We start from the raw sequence: 19,247 nt of genomic DNA on the forward strand, positions 1-19,247 counted from the left end.
GCCTCAAACATTTTGCGGACACAGCACTGAGATGATGTATGCATACATGTACATGTACCAGAGATCCTCCATATGATCGCATGTTGCATACACTCCCACAATCGGGCTGCAGCTTGTTGCAATGGCAATGTGAAAGGGCGCAAAATGTATGGTTTGCAGGAGGGCGCCGGACACCCTAGCACCGGCCCTGCACGCAGCTCTTCTTTCCAGCCTGGGCTGTCACTCTCTACTCTGTTGCTTCTAGCACACTTTGGTCTGTATTTTAGTGCTGTGATACTTTGTATGCTGCACAATAGCAGAGAGAGACACCCTAGCCAGGATAGGTTGTGACAGTTACAGGGTGCTATAATTAACGCTATTTGTGACATTGAATACAGATAAGGGGCAATATGGAATAGCCTGTGATGTGGAGGCTGTGTTAGTATTTCTGTGAGTGTGCAGGTATTTTTAAAGCAGCAGTCATATACAAGGCAAAATACATAGAGTCTGCACATTTCAGGCTATTACATACTGCTCAAGATATCTTTTGTTAAAACATTCTTAGTACTCTATACAGACAAAAGTGATTGGATACCCCATCACAAGTGGAATGGTGTTCTGAAGCAGACATGTTTTTGTGCATCTCTTCTTTGTACACCAATCATTGGATAATTTGCTAACAAATTGGTTTCCCGGAAGGCGCTAACCAAGTTCAAAAAGGGGATCATCGTAGGCTGCTCAATTGGAGGTATGAGTGTGAAAAGCTTCCCATAAACCTGTTATCACAAAGAAAAATTCAGCCCAGCATTTATGATGGTGTAAATAGTGAATAAACTGGACAGTGGAACAATGGGGCTGAGTGTTAAGGCCCCCATACACTAGCCGATTTTGGTCAGATTTCGGCCAGATCCGACTGATCTGGCCGAAATCGGACCAAAATCGGCTAGTTTTGATGTCCCCTCAGATCCGATGCGCGGTCCCGTGCGCATCGGATCTGCGTCGGGTGGTCGGACCTGCTGCACGTCCGACCACCCGACTTGGGACCTAGTTGGTAGGTGTGGCGGTGGAGGGAGCAGGGGGGGCTGGGGACGCTGCGGGGGACACAGGCGGCATAGAGCCGGGCAGGGGGAGCCGGGAGCTGTCAGTACTGAAAAAAAAAAAAAAGCCCATACAATGAATGGGCGGCCTGTGATTGGCTGAGCGCTCTCTCAGCCAGTCAGCAATTGGCTGAGAGAGCGCTCAGCCAATCACAGGCTGCCCATTCATTGTATAGGCTTTTTTTTCTAGCACTGACAGCTCGCGCCTCCCTCTGCCCGGCTCTATGCCGCCTGTGTCCCCCGCAGCGTCCCCAGCCCCCCCTGCTCCCACCAGCAGCCCTGCTCTGTAGCCCCCCCCCCCCCCTGCTCCCCGGGTTTTTTACATGTGATAAATCGAGACGATTTATCACATGTAAAAAATGGCACATCAAGTGCCAATCTAATCAAGCTCCCCCGGGGAGCAGCCGGGGAAGCTCAGGGGGAAGTCGGGGGCGACTTGTCCTAAGGACAAGTCGCCCTAGTGTATGGGGGCCTTTAGAGTGACATATCACAATTTTCACTTCAGATCAGATGTATGTGGTATAGTATAGTATGGTTCCAGTAGTTGTAATGCATTGTCACCTTGGGGCAGATGTATTAAGCCTGACAAAGAGATAAACTGGAGATAAAGTGAAAGGAGATAGCTCACCAGCCAATCAACTCCCAACTGTCATATTTCAAACATAGCTGATTGGCTGTTGCATTATCTCCTTCCACTTTATCTTCATTTTATCTCTTGACCAGGCTTAGTACATCTGCCCCATTATGAGAAATATAGAGATGTTCTTGATAACTCTGCTCCCCACATTGTGGCCGTTCTAAGGAAACAGTGAATGTTTTTATAAGAAAGACAATGCCACCTGTCATGTTTCCAGGGCAGCATTGGGACTGGTATAAGAAAAATTAGATAAGCTTGATGGACTGGCCAGATTTTTGCCCCATATAGAACCTCTGGTATAAATTGAAGTGACTGGTGCTTTTTAGGCCAACTCAACCTTCTTAATGTCACATTTGGTCACTGCATTTAAGGTGGAATTGGAAAACATACCACCTGCTGTTGTCAAGGATCTTGTGGACATTTTGTCGTAGAAGGGTCTTTGCAGTTATCATTGTACTTGGTGGTCCTACAAAGTACTGACCTCAGTAAAATATTATTGTTCTATTTGCTCTGTGTCCACACACTTTTGTCTTCTTAGTGTGTCACTTTACCTATAAAGAGAATTACCTGTATAGAAATTAAGGGAAGATAAAATATAGTTCTTTTTTTTTTCAAAGGATCGGCTTGGCTATTGCCCAAAAACTTGCTCAAGATGGAGCAAGGGTTCTTCTGAGTAGTCGGAAGCAACAAAATGTGGATAAAGCAGTGCGAGAACTAAAAGAACAAGGATTGGATGTTGAAGGGACAGTGTGTCATGTGGGGAAAAGCGAGGACAGAGAAAGACTAATAAATACGGTGAGATTTTGATTCAATGCTTCACTTTGCACTTTCACCAACAACTTAACAGATCATGTTTTTACTGTCCTTTGTAAGTACATTCATTTGCACTGGCTGTTGTTGGCATTTGTGGAGAAGATTGTAAATAGTGAGACAGTCATGTCATGTAACAACAAATTGAAACAAATTAGGGGTGGGGTTGTACATAGTAGAGCAATAATGTATCATTGGTAGGTGATTATGACTATGTAGCAGAGGTTAAGGTGTTGGATAGAGATGCTTAAACACAAGTGGGGGTTATGGATGGTATTTAAAAATTGGTGGAGTCCTTTACACTGTAAGTTTGTTTTCCATATTTAAAGTGTGATGGTATTTTCTAGGCTGTACAGAAATTCGGAGGAGTTGACATCCTTGTTTCTAACGCTGCAGTAAACCCATTTGCTGGGAACATTTTGGACTCTACTGAAGATGTCTGGGATAAGGTAAGTTTAACATTAACTAACTTATCTTTGCAAGCAAATCCATGTATAATAATACACTACCCTTTGTGTAAATATTATTTACTAGCTGACCCACCCGACCTTGCCCGGGAAAACCTTGGGGTTTTTTTATTTTCAAAATTGATGTAAAATTTCATCTTATGCTGTGCCAAAGACCTGAGATTGTTATTTGTTAGGTGTGGTGTTGTTGTTTGAAACACACCGCTCCTGACTTGATAGCTTGTGTGTGTGTTGATGAATTCCACATTCACTCCTGAGATTTAGCACCTATGACCTACCCTCCAACATCTGAGGGTCAGAAATCGGTCCAAAATCAGAAAGGGGTGTGGCCACACCTCCATTTCTATACTTTCAATGGTACAGTTTCTAGGGTGTTGAGTGCGTGGAGACCGGGGTGGGTGTTATTTACTGCGCCATAATTCATTATGTACAATACAGTACAGTATAATTTAATGTAATGATTCTGTACGCAATTCAATGTAATTTTATTTATTAGTGTGTACACTATCTATAGAACAGTATAGCTTGCTGGACACAGCACAATAGTAGTAAAGTACTTTACTGTAGTACCCTGCCGTAATAAAAACTCAGACGCAAAAGCGTCTCATTACTGGAACGTCTGTGCAACTGGGTCGCAAGAGCGTCCGTCAGAGACGCGCCTGCGTGTCAAACAAATGCAGCGCCTCTCCGCCCGCGTCAGCATGATCCACTCTCCTCCAAAGAGACGGGATCATGCTCGTGCCGGCGGTGTGAGAGAGGCGCTGCCTAGGCTTGCCAGGGACAATAAATTATTTACTGTAGTTCCTGCGCTTCATACACGTGCTGCAGCACAAATTTTACGCATGCGCAATGAGGTTTTCAAAAGTGACTTCTGGTGGATGATCACTGGTATTGCACTCATCCAGAGACGCCACGGCGAATCGCCAAGCATTTAAAATGTATTGCGATGGCGGGCGCCGTGGCCCGCCATGGCCAGCTGGCGGAACTCACGCCATAGGTAGAAAGGATGAGACCTGCCCCATCTGTATGCCATACCAGAAGAGTTGTGTGGACCGCTTTACAGGACTTGGTTTGGGGTGTGGAAACTGCTAGAGGTAATTTCATTAAATCTGGAAGGAGAAGGGGGAGTAGAAGAGCTCGTTCTATTGCAACCCAGGGTTTAATAATGTCTGTCGAGAACCAATCTCTCGATTGGCTCAAGATACAAGTTGAGTGGTATTTCTCTAGATTAGGGTATGCCAACCCACCCTCATCTTTAGCAAAAGACAGGGTGTTTTTTGCTATTTTGGGTCTAGCACACTTCCAAATATAAGCGTTCAACACCTTGTTAAATTTGTTGCAGATAGCAGTCGGGAGGGGTCTAGGAATAGTACGAAAGATATACATCAGCTTGGGCAAAAGTACCATTTTAGCTGCCGCAACACGGCCTGCCCAAGATACCTCCTGCATCATCCACTCTTTAGTGAGAATATCAAAAGCCAAAGGGTCATAATTAGAATCCAAAATATCACAGTCCCTAGCTAAATTAATACCTAGATATTTAATCGACTTAGCTTTCCAAATATATTTATAGTTATCTTTTAAGTAGGTTAGCATATTATCCGGCAAGTCTAGTGGAAGAGCTTCTGTTTTAGTGGTATTTAACTTGTAGTACGATATTTTAGAGTAAGCATCCAGAATATTATGTAGGTGGGGGATAGAAGATCTTCAAGGCACAATAGGACATCAATAGGGTTCTTCAAGGCACAATAGGACATCATCTGCGAATAAGCTGATCTTGTGTGAACACCCCCCCTATAACAGGTCCATAGATGAGTTCTTGAGAACGAATAGACTCAGCCAGAGGCTCAATTGCCAGACTAAAAATCAAAGGGGACAGCGGGCATCCCTGACGAGTGCCGTTTGTTATGTCAAAGTGTGAAGAAGAGCACCCGTTCGCAAACACCCTTGCACCTGGGGAAGAATACAAAGCCAAAATGGAACTGAGCATTCTTCCAGAAAAGCCAAAGCATTGTAATGTGGAGCGTAAGTAAACCCAATGTAGCCTGTCGAATGCTTTTTCAGCATCAAGTGACAAGATCAAAAGGGGTCGCCTATGTGTCTGGTAGTATTCCATGATGTTAATAACCCTGCGAGTATTGTCAGATGCTTGCCTGTCCAATACAAAACCCACTTGGTCCGGGTTGATTAAATTAGGTAATAAGGGAGATATCCTATTAGCTATCATTTTGGCATATAATTTGATGTCAACATTGAGGAGGGCAATGGGGCGATAGTTTTGGACAATGGAGTAGGTTTACCAGGTTTAGGGATGGTAATTATGCAGGCCTCAAGCATTTCTTTAGGGAAAAAAGTGGTTGAGGAAGCTTTGTTAAAAACCGAAACCAATATAGGGGCCACCTTGGCTTTAAATTTCTTATAAAAATTAGAGGGTTATCCATCCGGGCCTGGGGCCTTATCTAAGGGCATAGAATCGATGGCCGACTCAACTTCACCCAGCGCCCATGGCGTGTTAAGAAGGTCACTGGTAGCAGGGTCTAGAGAGGGAAAGGACAAGTTTTGCAGGAATTCATTGATGTTAGACAGGGAGGGCTGGAGCGTGTCTGGGTCATTTTTCAAGGTAAAAGGTGTGAGTAGTACTCAGCAAAAGCCTCAGCTATTTCTGTGGGATCAGTGACTTTGACTCCCCTAGGGGTATGGATGGCATGAATGCGTTCCATAACTCTATGGCCACAAAGTTTACGAGCCAGAAGACGACCCGCAGGGCCGGCGCTACCCACTCAGCAGCTCCTGCAAAGAGGAGGGACTGCACAAGAACAGTGAGTCATTTATTATGCATGTTTATAACACATTTTTTTAATAATTGTAGATTTCTTTTATATTAATTTAGACACTTTTTAAAATAATCGGCTGGGTTATGTGCCTAAAGGTGGCCATACACGCTGCAATAGCAGCGTGCGATGCGATGTGCGCTCCTGAGGGCATCGCACAATACAAAAAGTATGTATTGCTTTCAGATTGCATCGCACACACATTGCATGCATGCCGTGCGATGCGATCTAGCAAATAACGTATGTGATTCTCGCAGTGTGTATGGGCACCTTTAGTGCCTGCAACATTTTGCGGACACAGCACTGAGATGTACATGCACCCTGTCCATAGGATCGCATGTTGCCTACAATCGGGCTGCAGCTTGTTGCAATGTGAAAGGACGCAAAATGTATGGTTTGCAGGAGGGCGCCGGACACCCTAGCACCGGCCCTGACTACCGGCCCTGTTTCCAAGCAGATAATACTTTTGGTTGAGACGGTGCAAGTTACGCTGAACTTCAGCAAGAGAAAAAGAATTGACCTTATCTCTGGCGGCTAATAGTTTGTTAAATAAAGCTCTATTTGAGGGATCAGTCTTATGTGCAGATTGTAATGCAGTCGCCTCCAGTTCCGCATCAGCAAACCGCTGCTTATATTGTTTTTTGAGCCTAGCTGCCATTTGTATCGACGAACCACGCAATGTGGCTTTCAGTGCACACCAGTGTACAAAAATGGACATGTCCTCAGAACTTATTTTTTAATCCTACTTTCATTTCTTGATTGTATTTCTATGTACAATTAAAGATGTTACGTTGCGCTGCAAAGTAATAGTATCAATTTGCTGTGCACAAAGAGATCGGACACACTGTTCAGATTTTACTCATAAATTTTATATGCAAAAAGATATGGATATATAATAGAACACTTTAATTTAAAAAGACATATGTATACAAATTGCAATCAAAATAAGAAATAAATGTAATAAAATTACAATAAAAGATTACATCCGGTACAACGTTTCCAATAATGTATATTGCCTCCAATACTAATATTATTAGCTTGTTAGAGCAAAAAGAAGTGAGTCAGTAAACATCCCTTTCTCCGCTGTATTAGCATGTAAGCTTACATGCACGAACCACAGTTCAGTTAGCCAGTAGACAAGGGGTTAATAAGCACTTATGGTTTTGTTAGTTCACCACTTAGAACACAAACAAGGTGATAATCCTGTGTATCCGCTTTATTAGTTGGATAGTTCGATTAGTAAGCAGAACAGCTGATGTAGTGGAAAAGCAGCAAGCTATGTAAGCGTAGATTTGTTAGTAAGCAGGCTGAGGGAATATGATGTAATAATCACCTCACTTATGAGCCGGCTTCGGGTGGGAGTCCACAGCTGCAGGTAGCTGGCGTAGATGATAGCGCTGTTAGAAGGTAAGGGGCTCCTCACCGTGAGAGTGATATGTTGGAAAGTTTTCACTCACTTGTAAGCCGGCGTCAGATGCTGGTCCACTGCGGCGGGTGGGTAACGTGGATAATACACGTTGTTGGAGGTGTTGGAATTCCTTTCCCACGAAGCTCTGTGATGGTGATAAGAGCTTCTTATTCGCCGCTGTTGTTTATGGCGAGAGTCCGGCCAGCAGGGAGTCTAGCGTGCGGTAACGCTACAGGAGGACTTGCATGGAAACAGTCAGTACCCGGATGTGACGTAGAAAACGGAAGTCGTCAACGCGTTTCGTCTCCACGGAAACTGGAGACTTTCTCAAGACATGTCTTGAGAAAGTCTCCAGTTTCCGTGGAGACGAAACGCGTTGACGACTTCCGTTTTCTACGTCACATCCGGGTACTGACTGTTTCCATGCAAGTCCTCCTGTAGCGTTACCGCACGCTAGACTCCCTGCTGGCCGGACTCTCGCCATAAACAACAGCGGCGAATAAGAAGCTCTTATCACCATCACAGAGCTTCGTGGGAAAGGAATTCCAACACCTCCAACAACGTGTATTATCCACGTTACCCACCCGCCGCAGTGGACCAGCATCTGACGCCGGCTTACAAGTGAGTGAAAACTTTCCAACATATCACTCTCACGGTGAGGAGCCCCTTACCTTCTAACAGCGCTATCATCTACGCCAGCTACCTGCAGCTGTGGACTCCCACCCGAAGCCGGCTCATAAGTGAGGTGATTATTACATCATATTCCCTCAGCCTGCTTACTAACAAATCTACGCTTACATAGCTTGCTGCTTTTCCACTACATCAGCTGTTCTGCTTACTAATCGAACTATCCAACTAATAAAGCGGATACACAGGATTATCACCTTGTTTGTGTTCTAAGTGGTGAACTAACAAAACCATAAGTGCTTATTAACCCCTTGTCTACTGGCTAACTGAACTGTGGTTCGTGCATGTAAGCTTACATGCTAATACAGCGGAGAAAGGGATGTTTACTGACTCACTTCTTTTTGCTCTAACAAGCTAATAATATTAGTATTGGAGGCAATATACATTATTGGAAACGTTGTACCGGATGTAATCTTTTATTGTAATTTTATTACATTTATTTCTTATTTTGATTGCAATTTGTATACATATGTCTTTTTAAATTAAAGTGTTCTATTATATATCCATATCTTTTTGCATATAAAATTTATGAGTAAAATCTGAACAGTGTGTCCGATCTCTTTGTGCACAGCAAATTGATACTATTACTTTGCAGCGCAACGTAACATCTTTAATTGTTCTTCACTTTTTAGTATGAGTAATTGGCTGCTCATAATTCCGTTGCTGCAGCACTAAAAATTACATACATCCTCCAAATTTATTGTTTCTCTAAACAAGCGCCAGGTATTAGATCGAGGAAGTCTGGTGGCCTAGACCATTGGTACTCCCGCTCTATCTCTTCTCCCCTGTATTTCTATGTACACCTATATTTTTTTCACGATTTATTGAGTAAATTGTACACTTTAACGTGACAAATCTTCATATCAGTCTAAAGGCCCCCATACACTAGGACGACTTGTCATAAGGACAGCCCTGATTTCCCCTGAGCTTCCCCGGCAGCTCCCCGGGGGAGATTGATAAGATTTGGCACTTGATGTGCCATTTTTTACATGTGATAAATCGGATGCGATTTATCACATGCAAACCCGGGGAGTAGCGGTGGGGGGGGGGGGGGGGGGGTAGGGTCCGTGACAGGGGGCGCCGCGGGGACCGGAGAGTCAGCAGCAGCGGGAGGCCGGGAGCATAGTAAAAAAAAAATCCTAGTCAAATTCTGGGCGGCCGCTGATTGACTGAGCTCTCAGCCAATCAGCGGCCGCCCAGATTTTGAAAAGGATTTTTTCTATTCTCCCACTTGCCGCAGGGTTTGGTATAGCGGCGAGCGGCGGGAGTAATTCATATTTAAAACTTTGGGCTGCTGGTGGGGTGCGGTGCGATGCTAGAAGGGCAGAGGCAGCGTGCAGGGGACGCTGCGGGGGACAGTGACGGAGAGCAGGGGAGACGGGAGCTGTCAGTGCTGGAAAAAAAAAGCCCATACAATGAATGGGCAGCCTGTGATTGGCTGAGCGCTCTCTCAGCCAATTGCTGACTGGCTAAGAGAGCGCTCAGCCAATCACAGGCTGCCCATTCATTGTATAGGCTTTTTTTTTTTCAGCGCTGACAGCTCCTGGCTCACCCTGCCCGGCTCTCCGTTACTGCCGCCTCTGTCCCCCGCAGCGTCCGCACTCCGCTGCCTCTTCCCTACTAGCAGCGTCCCCCGCCATCCGCCCCGCAGCGTCCCAGCCACCCTGCTCCCTCCACCTTCCGGGAGCACAACCTCCTGCTCCAGCATCCCCTGCCCGGCTACACATAAGATTTAGCATATCTTATGTGCAGCCGGTCCGACCTCCCGACTCCGATCCGATGCGCACGGGACCGCGCATCGGGTCGAACCGGGTGTCTGGGCATGCGATTTGGCCCGATTTCACTGCCCGATCCATCTGAATCGCATAGTGTATGGGGGCCTTTAGTCTTAAACTTCTTATACTCATAACATTCAAACAAATACATGCAGCGCTCATGCCCATCGACCAAACATTATCTATGAGCCAGAAGGGCCTGAGACACCCTTAAGGCAGAGCAGTGCCTAACATCCAACTGACTCACAGGGTGATTGCAGTGTACCCACTTTGTATCTATCAATGGGTGTATTGGCCAGGACAAAGATTTCTCAGTGCCGCGGGTTGGGGAGTGCAGTGACAGCCTGAAGGACTGGAGAGACGTATATGGGAAAAAAAAGAAAAAACTGTACATTCGGTACAGTTTTTAATTGCCGGTACAGACTGTTAAAAAATGGCAAATTCGGTATAGTTGGAGGGCATACTATGAGGCAATTATTTTTGTATGTATTTGTGTGTGTTGTACTGTTTTTGTATGTGTGTTTTAGTGAATGTGGGTGTGTGTTGTACTGTGAGTGGTGTGTTATGTGTGTGTTGTTTTGTGTATATCTGTCCAATGTGTAAGTGTGTGAGGTGTGCTACGTATATATATATATATATATGTGTGTATGTGTAGTGTGCTGTGCGTATCCTGGCAATGTTTAAGTGTGTGTGTTGTACTGTTTTTGGGTGTGTGTTGTAGTGAATGTGAGTGTGTGTTGTACTGTGAGTGGTGTGTTATGTGTATCTGTCCAATGTGTAAGTGTGTGAGGTTCGCTACGTATATATACAGTATGTGTGTGTTGAGCTGTGTGCATATGTGGTGTACTATACAATACACAAAATGGGGATTTCCACATCTAGGGCGCAATCAGTCCATATAATGTATCTGCATCTTCATGTGTCTCCAATCTCTTCCAAAATATTCTCAATGATATATGGAGAAAGTCAGAGAAATCAATAATTAGATATTGCTATCTATATTTCACTCTTGAAGGACAAAGAGAAAGAAAGTTGGAAGGAGTAGATAGATGGGCGTACCCCACTCACAGTAAATGTAGCAATATATAGGCGCATAGTGGTTTATTTTCTCCTCCAGATAGACCAGGCATTCCCAATCACGGTCCTCAAGGCACACCAACAGTGCATGTTTTAGTGATATCCAGGCTTCAGCACAGATGATTTAATCAGAATCCCTCAGATACTAATTAAGTCACCTGTGCTCAAGCCTGGATATCTACAAAACCTGCACTGTTGGTGTGCCTTGAGGACCGTGGTTGGGAATGCCTGAGATAGACTTTAGGGTGAGCTCCTCATCTCCGTAAGTGTAGATATAAAAGAAAATAATCAATGTGTAGATTTGTTTTACTTTGTGCTATTTTAAACACCCGGGGCTAGATTCTCTAAGCTTCAAAAGTGATAAAATGGAGAGTGATAATCAGCCAGCCAATCAGCTCCTACCTGCCATGACACAGACTGTGTTTGAAAAATGTCAGACAGGTCTTAGATTCAGTCTTAGATAGATCCCATCCCTCTAAACGGAAGGACCCTCACCTACCAGACCACTCCCGTAGATTTAGACAGGCTATTAATGAATATGACCTATATGATGCGTGGCGGGCAAAACACCCTGGAATGCGTGATTATACCTTCTTCTCACATCCCCACCAGTCGTACTCGAGAATTGACCTAGCATTAATTGACAAATGGACTTTGGCTTCCCTGTTGAAAGCCGAGATACTGCCTATTACATGGTCGGACCATGCCCCGTTGCGACTGGTGTGGGATCTGGGAACATTTCGAGCCCCCCCTGGCCCTTGGAAATTGGGGAGATTAGCCCTGTCGCACATAGAGTCAAAGCAGGCCATCCAAGAGTCTCTGTCCTCTTATTTATCTACTAACATACCAGAAGAGACAGGGGTCTTTAACCATTGGTGCGCTCTAAAGGCAGTAGTGAGGGGATCCGCAATTAAAGCAGCGGCTAGATTGAAGAGGTCTGAAGCAAGAAAAGTTAAGGAAGCGGAAGAAGAGCTCTCCAGACTAGAGGCGGCTCATAAGGCCAACCCCTCAGATAAATCCCTCTATAAGACTCTGACCCAAACTAGGGATAAGGTCAACGCGCTAGCATTCCGGGAAATCCAAAAAAACATAGCTAAACTAAATCAACGTTTTTATGTTTTCGGCAACAAGGCGGGCCGTCTTTTAGCCAGGAAATTAAGGGGAAAAAGGGCTAAAGCAAAGGTAAATCTACTGATTAACTCCAGCGGTGCCAGGGAGACAGATCCCTTCCAGATTGCGAACACCTTCGCGGAATACTATACCACGCTCTATAACCTCAATAAGGACCAACACACACCTCAACCTTTGAAGGCTGACATAGATGCGTTTCTAGACGGTATTAACCTGCCTACGTTGGACTCCGGGGCCTGTCAGTCCCTATGCGCCCCATGGTCGCTGGCTGAGGTTGAAGCTGCAGTTGATGGTCTGCCAAATGATAAAGCCCCTGGCCCGGATGGTTTTCCATCCAACTTTTATAAATGTTTTAAAACAGAGCTGTGCCCAACACTAACCAGAGTCTTCAATGAAGCTTCTAATTCAACAAACTTCCCAAGAGAATTGCTTGAAGCGCGTATAGTCACTATACCGAAGCCTGGGAAGTCTCCCACTTCGGTTCAGAATTACCGCCCTATAGCCCTATTGAATACAGACCTGAAACTTTATGCTAAACTGATAGCGAATAGACTGGCACCTCTGCTCCCCTCTTTGGTCGCGGCGGATCAGGTGGGGTTTGTGCCGGGAAGACAGGCCCCGGATAATACACGTAGAGTCTTTGATATTTTAGGAGTGTGTGACCACAGAAAGACCCCACTACTACTACTATCATTGGACGCCGAAAAGGCGTTCGATAGACTACATTGGGGGTATTTAAGAGAGGTGTTGTTGCGTTTCGGAATCAAGGGGAGATTTCTAAATTCCATTTTTGCCTTGTACTCCTATCCCTCCGCGAGGGTGTTCGTCAATGGGTGCCTCTCGTCTAGTTTCCCTATATCCAATGGCACCAGACAGGGCTGCCCACTGTCCCCACTCATATTTGTCTTAGCTATGGAGCCGTTAGCTGAAAAGATTAGGACAGATAGCCTAATAAAAGGCCCAAAGGTAGGAGATATGACCCATAAGATATGTTTGTTTGCCGATGACGTACTCCTCTGCCTAGAGAACCCGGAGAGCTCTCTCCCTGCTCTACATAAAGTGCTAGAGGAGTATTCCTCGGTTTCATACTATAAGCTAAATACCTCTAAGACGGAGGCTCTCCCACTGAATATTCCAGTTGAGGTGGAAGCCCGTATGAAGGATAGGTATAGATACGCCTGGCAAACGCGATCAATTAAATACTTGGGAGTGTCCGTTACCAGAGACATACATCTGATTGAATGCAACTTTCTGCCGCTTCTCAAATCTTTTGAGAAACTGATAACAGAATGGTTCACCCACGAAATCTCATGGCTGGGCAGATTGGCGGCCTCTAAAATGATTCTCCTCCCTAAATTAATCTATCTCTTCCGAGCAATTCCTAGAAGACTTCCCAAGTCTTTAATGCATAAAATCAACAAAATATTCACTAAATATATTTGGAAGGGGGCGAGGCCTAGACTAGCCAGGAGTACAACGGTCTTACCGAAGTGCCTTGGGGGACTCGGATACCCTGATATTGAAAAATACAACCAGGCCTGCCTGTTAAGCCAGGCTAGGGACTGGTTTGAACCAAGCGCCCCAAAGCCATGGGTGGTGTTGGAGCGATCCCTATCCCCGGACATTCCATTGGTGGACCTCTGCTGGCTCCCTGCCCGGGCTGCCCCGCGTAGACCGGAGCGGGGACTAGCAGTTAGGGCAACCCTGGAGGTTTGGAACGAGGTGACCGCTGGGACAAAAGAGATGTCTCTGCCAAGCGCCGAGCTATCCCTTAACTCTATCGCTAAACTAATCCCTGATCTAAATTTAGAGTCTTGGTCCTCGGTGGGCATATCCTCCCTCGGCCATTTAGTTCAGGAGGGATCTCTTTTGCAATTCTCTACACTCCAGGAGAAATATGGGCTACATAAAAACGATTTCTATAAATATCTACAGATCCGACACTGGCTTTCCGCTACTAGCACAGGCGCCACAGTAGGTAACCCTGCACCTAAAATACTCACTTCTAAGCTATCTCCCCAATCTCACAAAGGAGGTATCTCTAGGTGGTACAACTTCCTGGTATCCACAGCTAAGCAAGGGAAATTACCTGCCCAATTAAAGTGGGAACTAGACCTCAATACTTCCCTGAGCGAGGAGACATGGGACTCTATCCTATACTCGGGTTTTAAAATGTCCAAATGCTCGCTTCATACAGAAATGTTCTATAAACTTCGCCATAGGACATATTTCACCCCCAAGAGACTCCATGCCATATGGCCGAATGTCTCAGATCTATGCTGGAGGAACTGTGGCGAGGTGGGCTCGATCTTCCACATCTTTTGGGAGTGTCCAAAGATCCGTCCCCTGTGGATAGAAATCTTTGATCTTATTAACTTAGTTATTAAAACCAGTATCCAGCTAGACCCGGTGGTAGCGCTACTTCACCATCATGAACATCTCGGAGGGGAAGACTTATATATTTTAAGACATATCCTAATAGCTACAAAAGCAACTATAGGCCATAAATGGAAATCCACGGATATCCCTTCTATCAATCATATTGTAAATAAGGTCCATAACCACTACCTTTTCGAAACTGCAAACGTCCAATACTCACCTGTCGCCTCATCAATCCACCTCAGGTGGCTGAAGTGGTGTGAATACAGAGAATCGTAGAACTTAGCTATGTTTGGTGACGACAGGTGCTCCACACACACAGGATATATGCCTCAACCCACTGATAGCTCTTTCCAAATGCCAATACCGTGCAACGAGCCACTCCTAGTGTGACGTAGATACTAAGCTATTACTACACCTTATACTATGCGGCTGCAATTCTTCCCTTTTGTGTCTGTCTACTTGCCTTTCTTCCCCTCCTCCTCCCCCCCCTCCTTCTTCTTTCTCTTTTATATATATTTGATACTTTTCAAGTTTGTACTTACTAATGGTTATATTAAAATTTGAAAATTGTAGGTCTCTAAGGGCGGTTATAAAAAATGCTTTATACCTCCTTGACATTGCACAACCAGAATAACGGGCGATCCTCTTGTGACGCAAACTCTTATATACCGTCGTGTTTAAGTATCGCTCATACTCGTTTATATGCATTTGTACCTTGTACCTATTTCTGAAGACCTAATAAAAATCTATTATTGAAAAATGTCAGACAGGAGCTGATTGGCTGGCTGTTTATCACTCTCCATTTTATCACTTTTGAAGTTTAGAGAATCTGGCCCCCAGTGAGATGAATGGAAGAAAGTGTCGGTTGTACCTTACTCACCAAGAATGAGACATGGTACACATATAAAGGTTTCTTTTTTTATATACTGTATCCAACACCTCAAATAAGGTTCAATAATGGATGGGTGTACCCCACTTAATGTAAAAAGATCTTCGTATGTGCCCGTAGCGTGTTCTTTTTCCTTGTGATTGTGCTTCATTGTGATGACATATTCCTCTCCATTGATGTGAGTGTTTGGAGAAAAAATAAAATGTGTAGGTTTGTTTATATCCTAATATGTAATACACCCTATGTGAGAAGGAGGTATATATATTAGAGTGAACGTGCCTCCCTATATTTTTTAGTAGACAAGGTACAGATACCATAACTCACACTATATTGTGTAAATCAACACCCATAAAGGTATTTTTATGAAGATCAGAACTCCTCCACCCTGTGCCACATGTATACATAGTAATCAGATGTATACCAGGAATAATCTCTGAAATAGAGAATATGCGTACCCAATTTACAATTATGCAAGCCACATATAGCAGTTTCTTTGCCTTTAGATATTCGTCCTTTTCATACGGAAATATTTTTCCTTCAAATATACCAACAAAGTGTCTTAAAAAGGGTATATTTATTTAGCAGCAGAATCAAGTTAAAAGTCCTCCATCCCAACAATAGAAGGATCCCAAAAACATCCCAAGAATATCCAAAAGACATGTCTTGAAAAAGGTGTCTTAACACCGAAATGCGTCGACAGCCAGTGTGGAGTGTGAGCAGCCATCACCTTCTTTTGGATTCACATTGGATGTACTGTATGTATTGTACAAACTTTAAAAAACAAAAAAAAATTGAATTTTTTTAAATACTTTTTTTTCTTTTTTATCGTTATCTGTTTTTGGATATTCTTGGATGTATTTGGGATCCTTCCATTGTTGGGATGGAGGACTTTTAACTTGATTCTGCTGCTAAATAAATATACCGTATATACTCGAGTATAAGTCGATCCGAATATAAGCCGAGGCACCTAATTTTACAACAAAAAACTGGGAAAACCTATTGACTCAAGTGGGACCCTCACTCGAGTATAAGCCGAGGTGGGCCTTTTCAGCATAAAAAAATGTTCTGAAAAAGTAGGCTTATACTCGAGTATATATGGTACTTTAAAAGACAACTCTAACACTGCTGGAGGATCACACAAGACGATATGACCGATATATCTTATTGTGTGTATCTGGCTTAAGACATGCTATTAACCTATAATTTAGGGGGTTATTCAGACCTAATCGTTGGGCTGTAAATTTGCAGCCTGGCCAATTATCGATTGACTGCGCATGCATAAAGATCGTAGCACGCATGTGCAAGGCAATCCTGGGTACTTGTGGAGTATCACGGCTCCCCCGATGGGCATCGCATGCTAAAAAATCGCATCGCATGCGATCATATCGCATGCGATGCGATTGCATGCGTTTTTGCACTGAAATGCATCCAAATGCATTGAAATGTGCAGCAAACATGTTAAATGCCCCCAAATGTCATTTTTTATAGTGTACCACCCCCACTATCAACGCGAACCCGAAGCGAGGGGTGGCGGTACGCGTCCTACGACCTTTTCATACCCCCCACTATCCAAGTCGGCGTGGAGTTGAGAATAGAATAGTGTGGCGAGCGCAGCGAGCCACCGAGCCCGAAGCATGGCGAGGGGACGCGGATACCTGTGAAGCCCGCGAGGGGACACGTATACCTGTGAAGGTATCCGCGTCCGCTCGCCTCGCTGCGCTCGCATTTTTTATAGTGTACCACCCCCACTATCAACGCGAACCCGAAGCGAGGGGTGGCGGTACGCGTCCTACGACCTTTTCATACCCCCCACTATCCAAGTCGGCGTGGAGTTGAGAATAGAATAGTGTGGCGAGCGCAGCGAGGCGAGCGGACGCGGATACCTTCACAGGTATACGTGTCCCCTCGTGGGCTTCACAGGTATCCGCGTCCCCTCGCCATGCTTCGGGCTCGCTGCGCTCGCCACACTATTCTATTCTCAACTCCACGCCGACATGGATAGTGGGGGTATGAAAAGGTCGTAGGACGCGTACCGCCGCCCCTCGCCGGCTCACTGCGCTCGCCACGCTTCGGGTTCGAGTTGATAGTGGGGGTGGGACACTCTAAAAAATGACATTTGGGGGCATTTAACATGTTTGCTGCACATTTCTATGCATTTGGATGCATTTCAGTGCAAAAACGCATGCAATCGCATGCAATTGATTGCATGCGTTGCGATTACATGCGATTTTTGATAAAAATAGCTTAAAAACTGTAAAAATCGCATGCCATCTCATGCCACTACATTTGGCATGCGATGGGAGCCGTGATACTCCACAAGTGCCCAATCCTGAGATAAAATCATGCATCTTTTTTAATCTCACTCTGTTTGCAAGTTGATTGACAGAAAGCCGGTGATTGGGGGTGGTAACCGGATGTTTTCTGGGAGTGGCAGGAAAAACACAGGTGTATACAGGTGTTTTCAAAGATGGTGTGTGACGTCAGCCCCGAGAAGCGATCAAGTCAGAATAAGCCCTTTAGTAATGTTAGGGGCACAACTCTTCAGTAACACTTCTTGCTCATATTGTCACATCCCTCGTATTCTTTTCTCCACAGATTCTGGACATTAACATAAAAGCTGCATTCCTATTGGTGAAACTTGTGGTGCCCAAAATGCAGGAAAGAGGGTGAGGAGAAGATTATTGTTCACTTGATGAAAGATTAGTTTGGGTTGTTGTTCAGAATCTTTCTCTGACGGAACCAGATCACCTAAGTAAAATTAGAAAAGTTAGAAGTATAAAGAATATGTTCATATTTTCTCCCAGAGAAAACGTGTTGTAATGTAAGGGGAGCAAATGCAGTTTTCTCTTTATATGCAAGGAAACTGCTGCCTGATTCTGCATATACTACAGGAATATAGAACAGCTTAATTTTATACTGTGATGAAGAGTCTGTGGCGGATGCCTTGTGCCCCCTGGGCCGCTTTATCACTGTGTGCTGTGGGCACAAAAGGGCCCTGGTAGTACAGCGTGTAATGCTGCTGCTGCAGCCGTAGCGGCTCTCCAACTGTGCTGTCTGTGGCAGCTGCAGTCTTGTGATTCTACACCTATACTGTGCCCTATAGGGCTTTGGAAGCCCTGTAGGACCACAATTAACCAATGAGAAATATTTGATACGGCCGTGCTGCCACTCATAGGCAGCCGTATGATAGGGGGAACTGCTGAACGGCTTGCTTGCGGCTGTGTGTGCTCTGCTCGGCGCGTGACAGCTGAGCACACAGCTTGCACAACAAGCAAAATGGCTCGATTGCAGCATGAGTGCCTCATTATATGCTGCTAGGGGCCCTGTCATCCTAGGACCACTTCCCCCACATGATGTTCCCATTCCCTATTATTAACCCCCCACAATTTATTTTTTATAATAATAAAAGGGGTCGTATAAATGGGAGCCTCACTCTTATTATGAGGTTCACATAATTATTCATTTTAAAATAAATTAGTGACCCCCAGCTGTGAGACTACAAATCCCAGCATGCTCTGCAACAGTTTTTCTATCAGGGCATGCTGTAAATCAGGCATGTCCAAACAATGGCCCTCCAGCTGTTGTGAAACTACACATCCCAACATGCTTTGCCATAGTTTTAACATTCCCTAATAGCAAAACTGTGCAAGGCATGATGGGACTGGTAGTTTCACAACAGCTTGAGGGCCATAGTTTGGACATGCCTGCTGTAAATGTTCTAAGCATGCTGAGATATGTAATTTCACACGTAAGTTTGTCCCAGTTGCCCGAAAGCAAGATAAATATTGGTGCCCCACACACACACACCACCTTATAGAAATATATGTTATGTATATTTTGTTTAAAATAAAGAGAATATGACATCTATGGTCCTGCTAGAAAGGATAGCCAGCCACAGAACCATTATCAACAGCTTTCAATTAAGTAATTCAAACTTGCAGTTGAGGAGAGGTGCGTGCTCGGTAGCAGGACCCTGGTGGCAGATGACTCCCATTGCCTCCCAGAGTTCTGCTTCTGTTTTAACAGCAGCTCATTATTGCCCACCCCTAGTAGGATGATCCTACATGGTAGCCTCTG

General features: G+C 44.7%; 1 protein-coding gene across 2 annotated transcripts in view; it reads left to right on the forward strand.

The window, feature by feature from the left end:
* The window catches only part of LOC146080953 (dehydrogenase/reductase SDR family member 4-like), a 54,899-nt gene that overhangs the window by 14,070 nt on the left and 21,582 nt on the right, over positions 1-19,247 (forward strand). For both annotated transcript variants that reach the window (XM_083188729.1, XM_083188719.1), the window contains exons 3-5: positions 2,331-2,508; positions 2,871-2,972; positions 17,766-17,836. In XM_083188729.1, the coding sequence (XP_083044855.1) occupies positions 2,331-2,508; positions 2,871-2,972; positions 17,766-17,836 (351 nt within the window). The remainder of the gene's footprint in view (positions 1-2,330; positions 2,509-2,870; positions 2,973-17,765; positions 17,837-19,247) is intronic.

Source organism: Crinia signifera, chromosome 1 (genome assembly GCF_055691185.1).
Source record: "Crinia signifera chromosome 1, ASM5569118v1, whole genome shotgun sequence".
Taxonomy (NCBI): domain Eukaryota; kingdom Metazoa; phylum Chordata; class Amphibia; order Anura; family Myobatrachidae; genus Crinia; species Crinia signifera.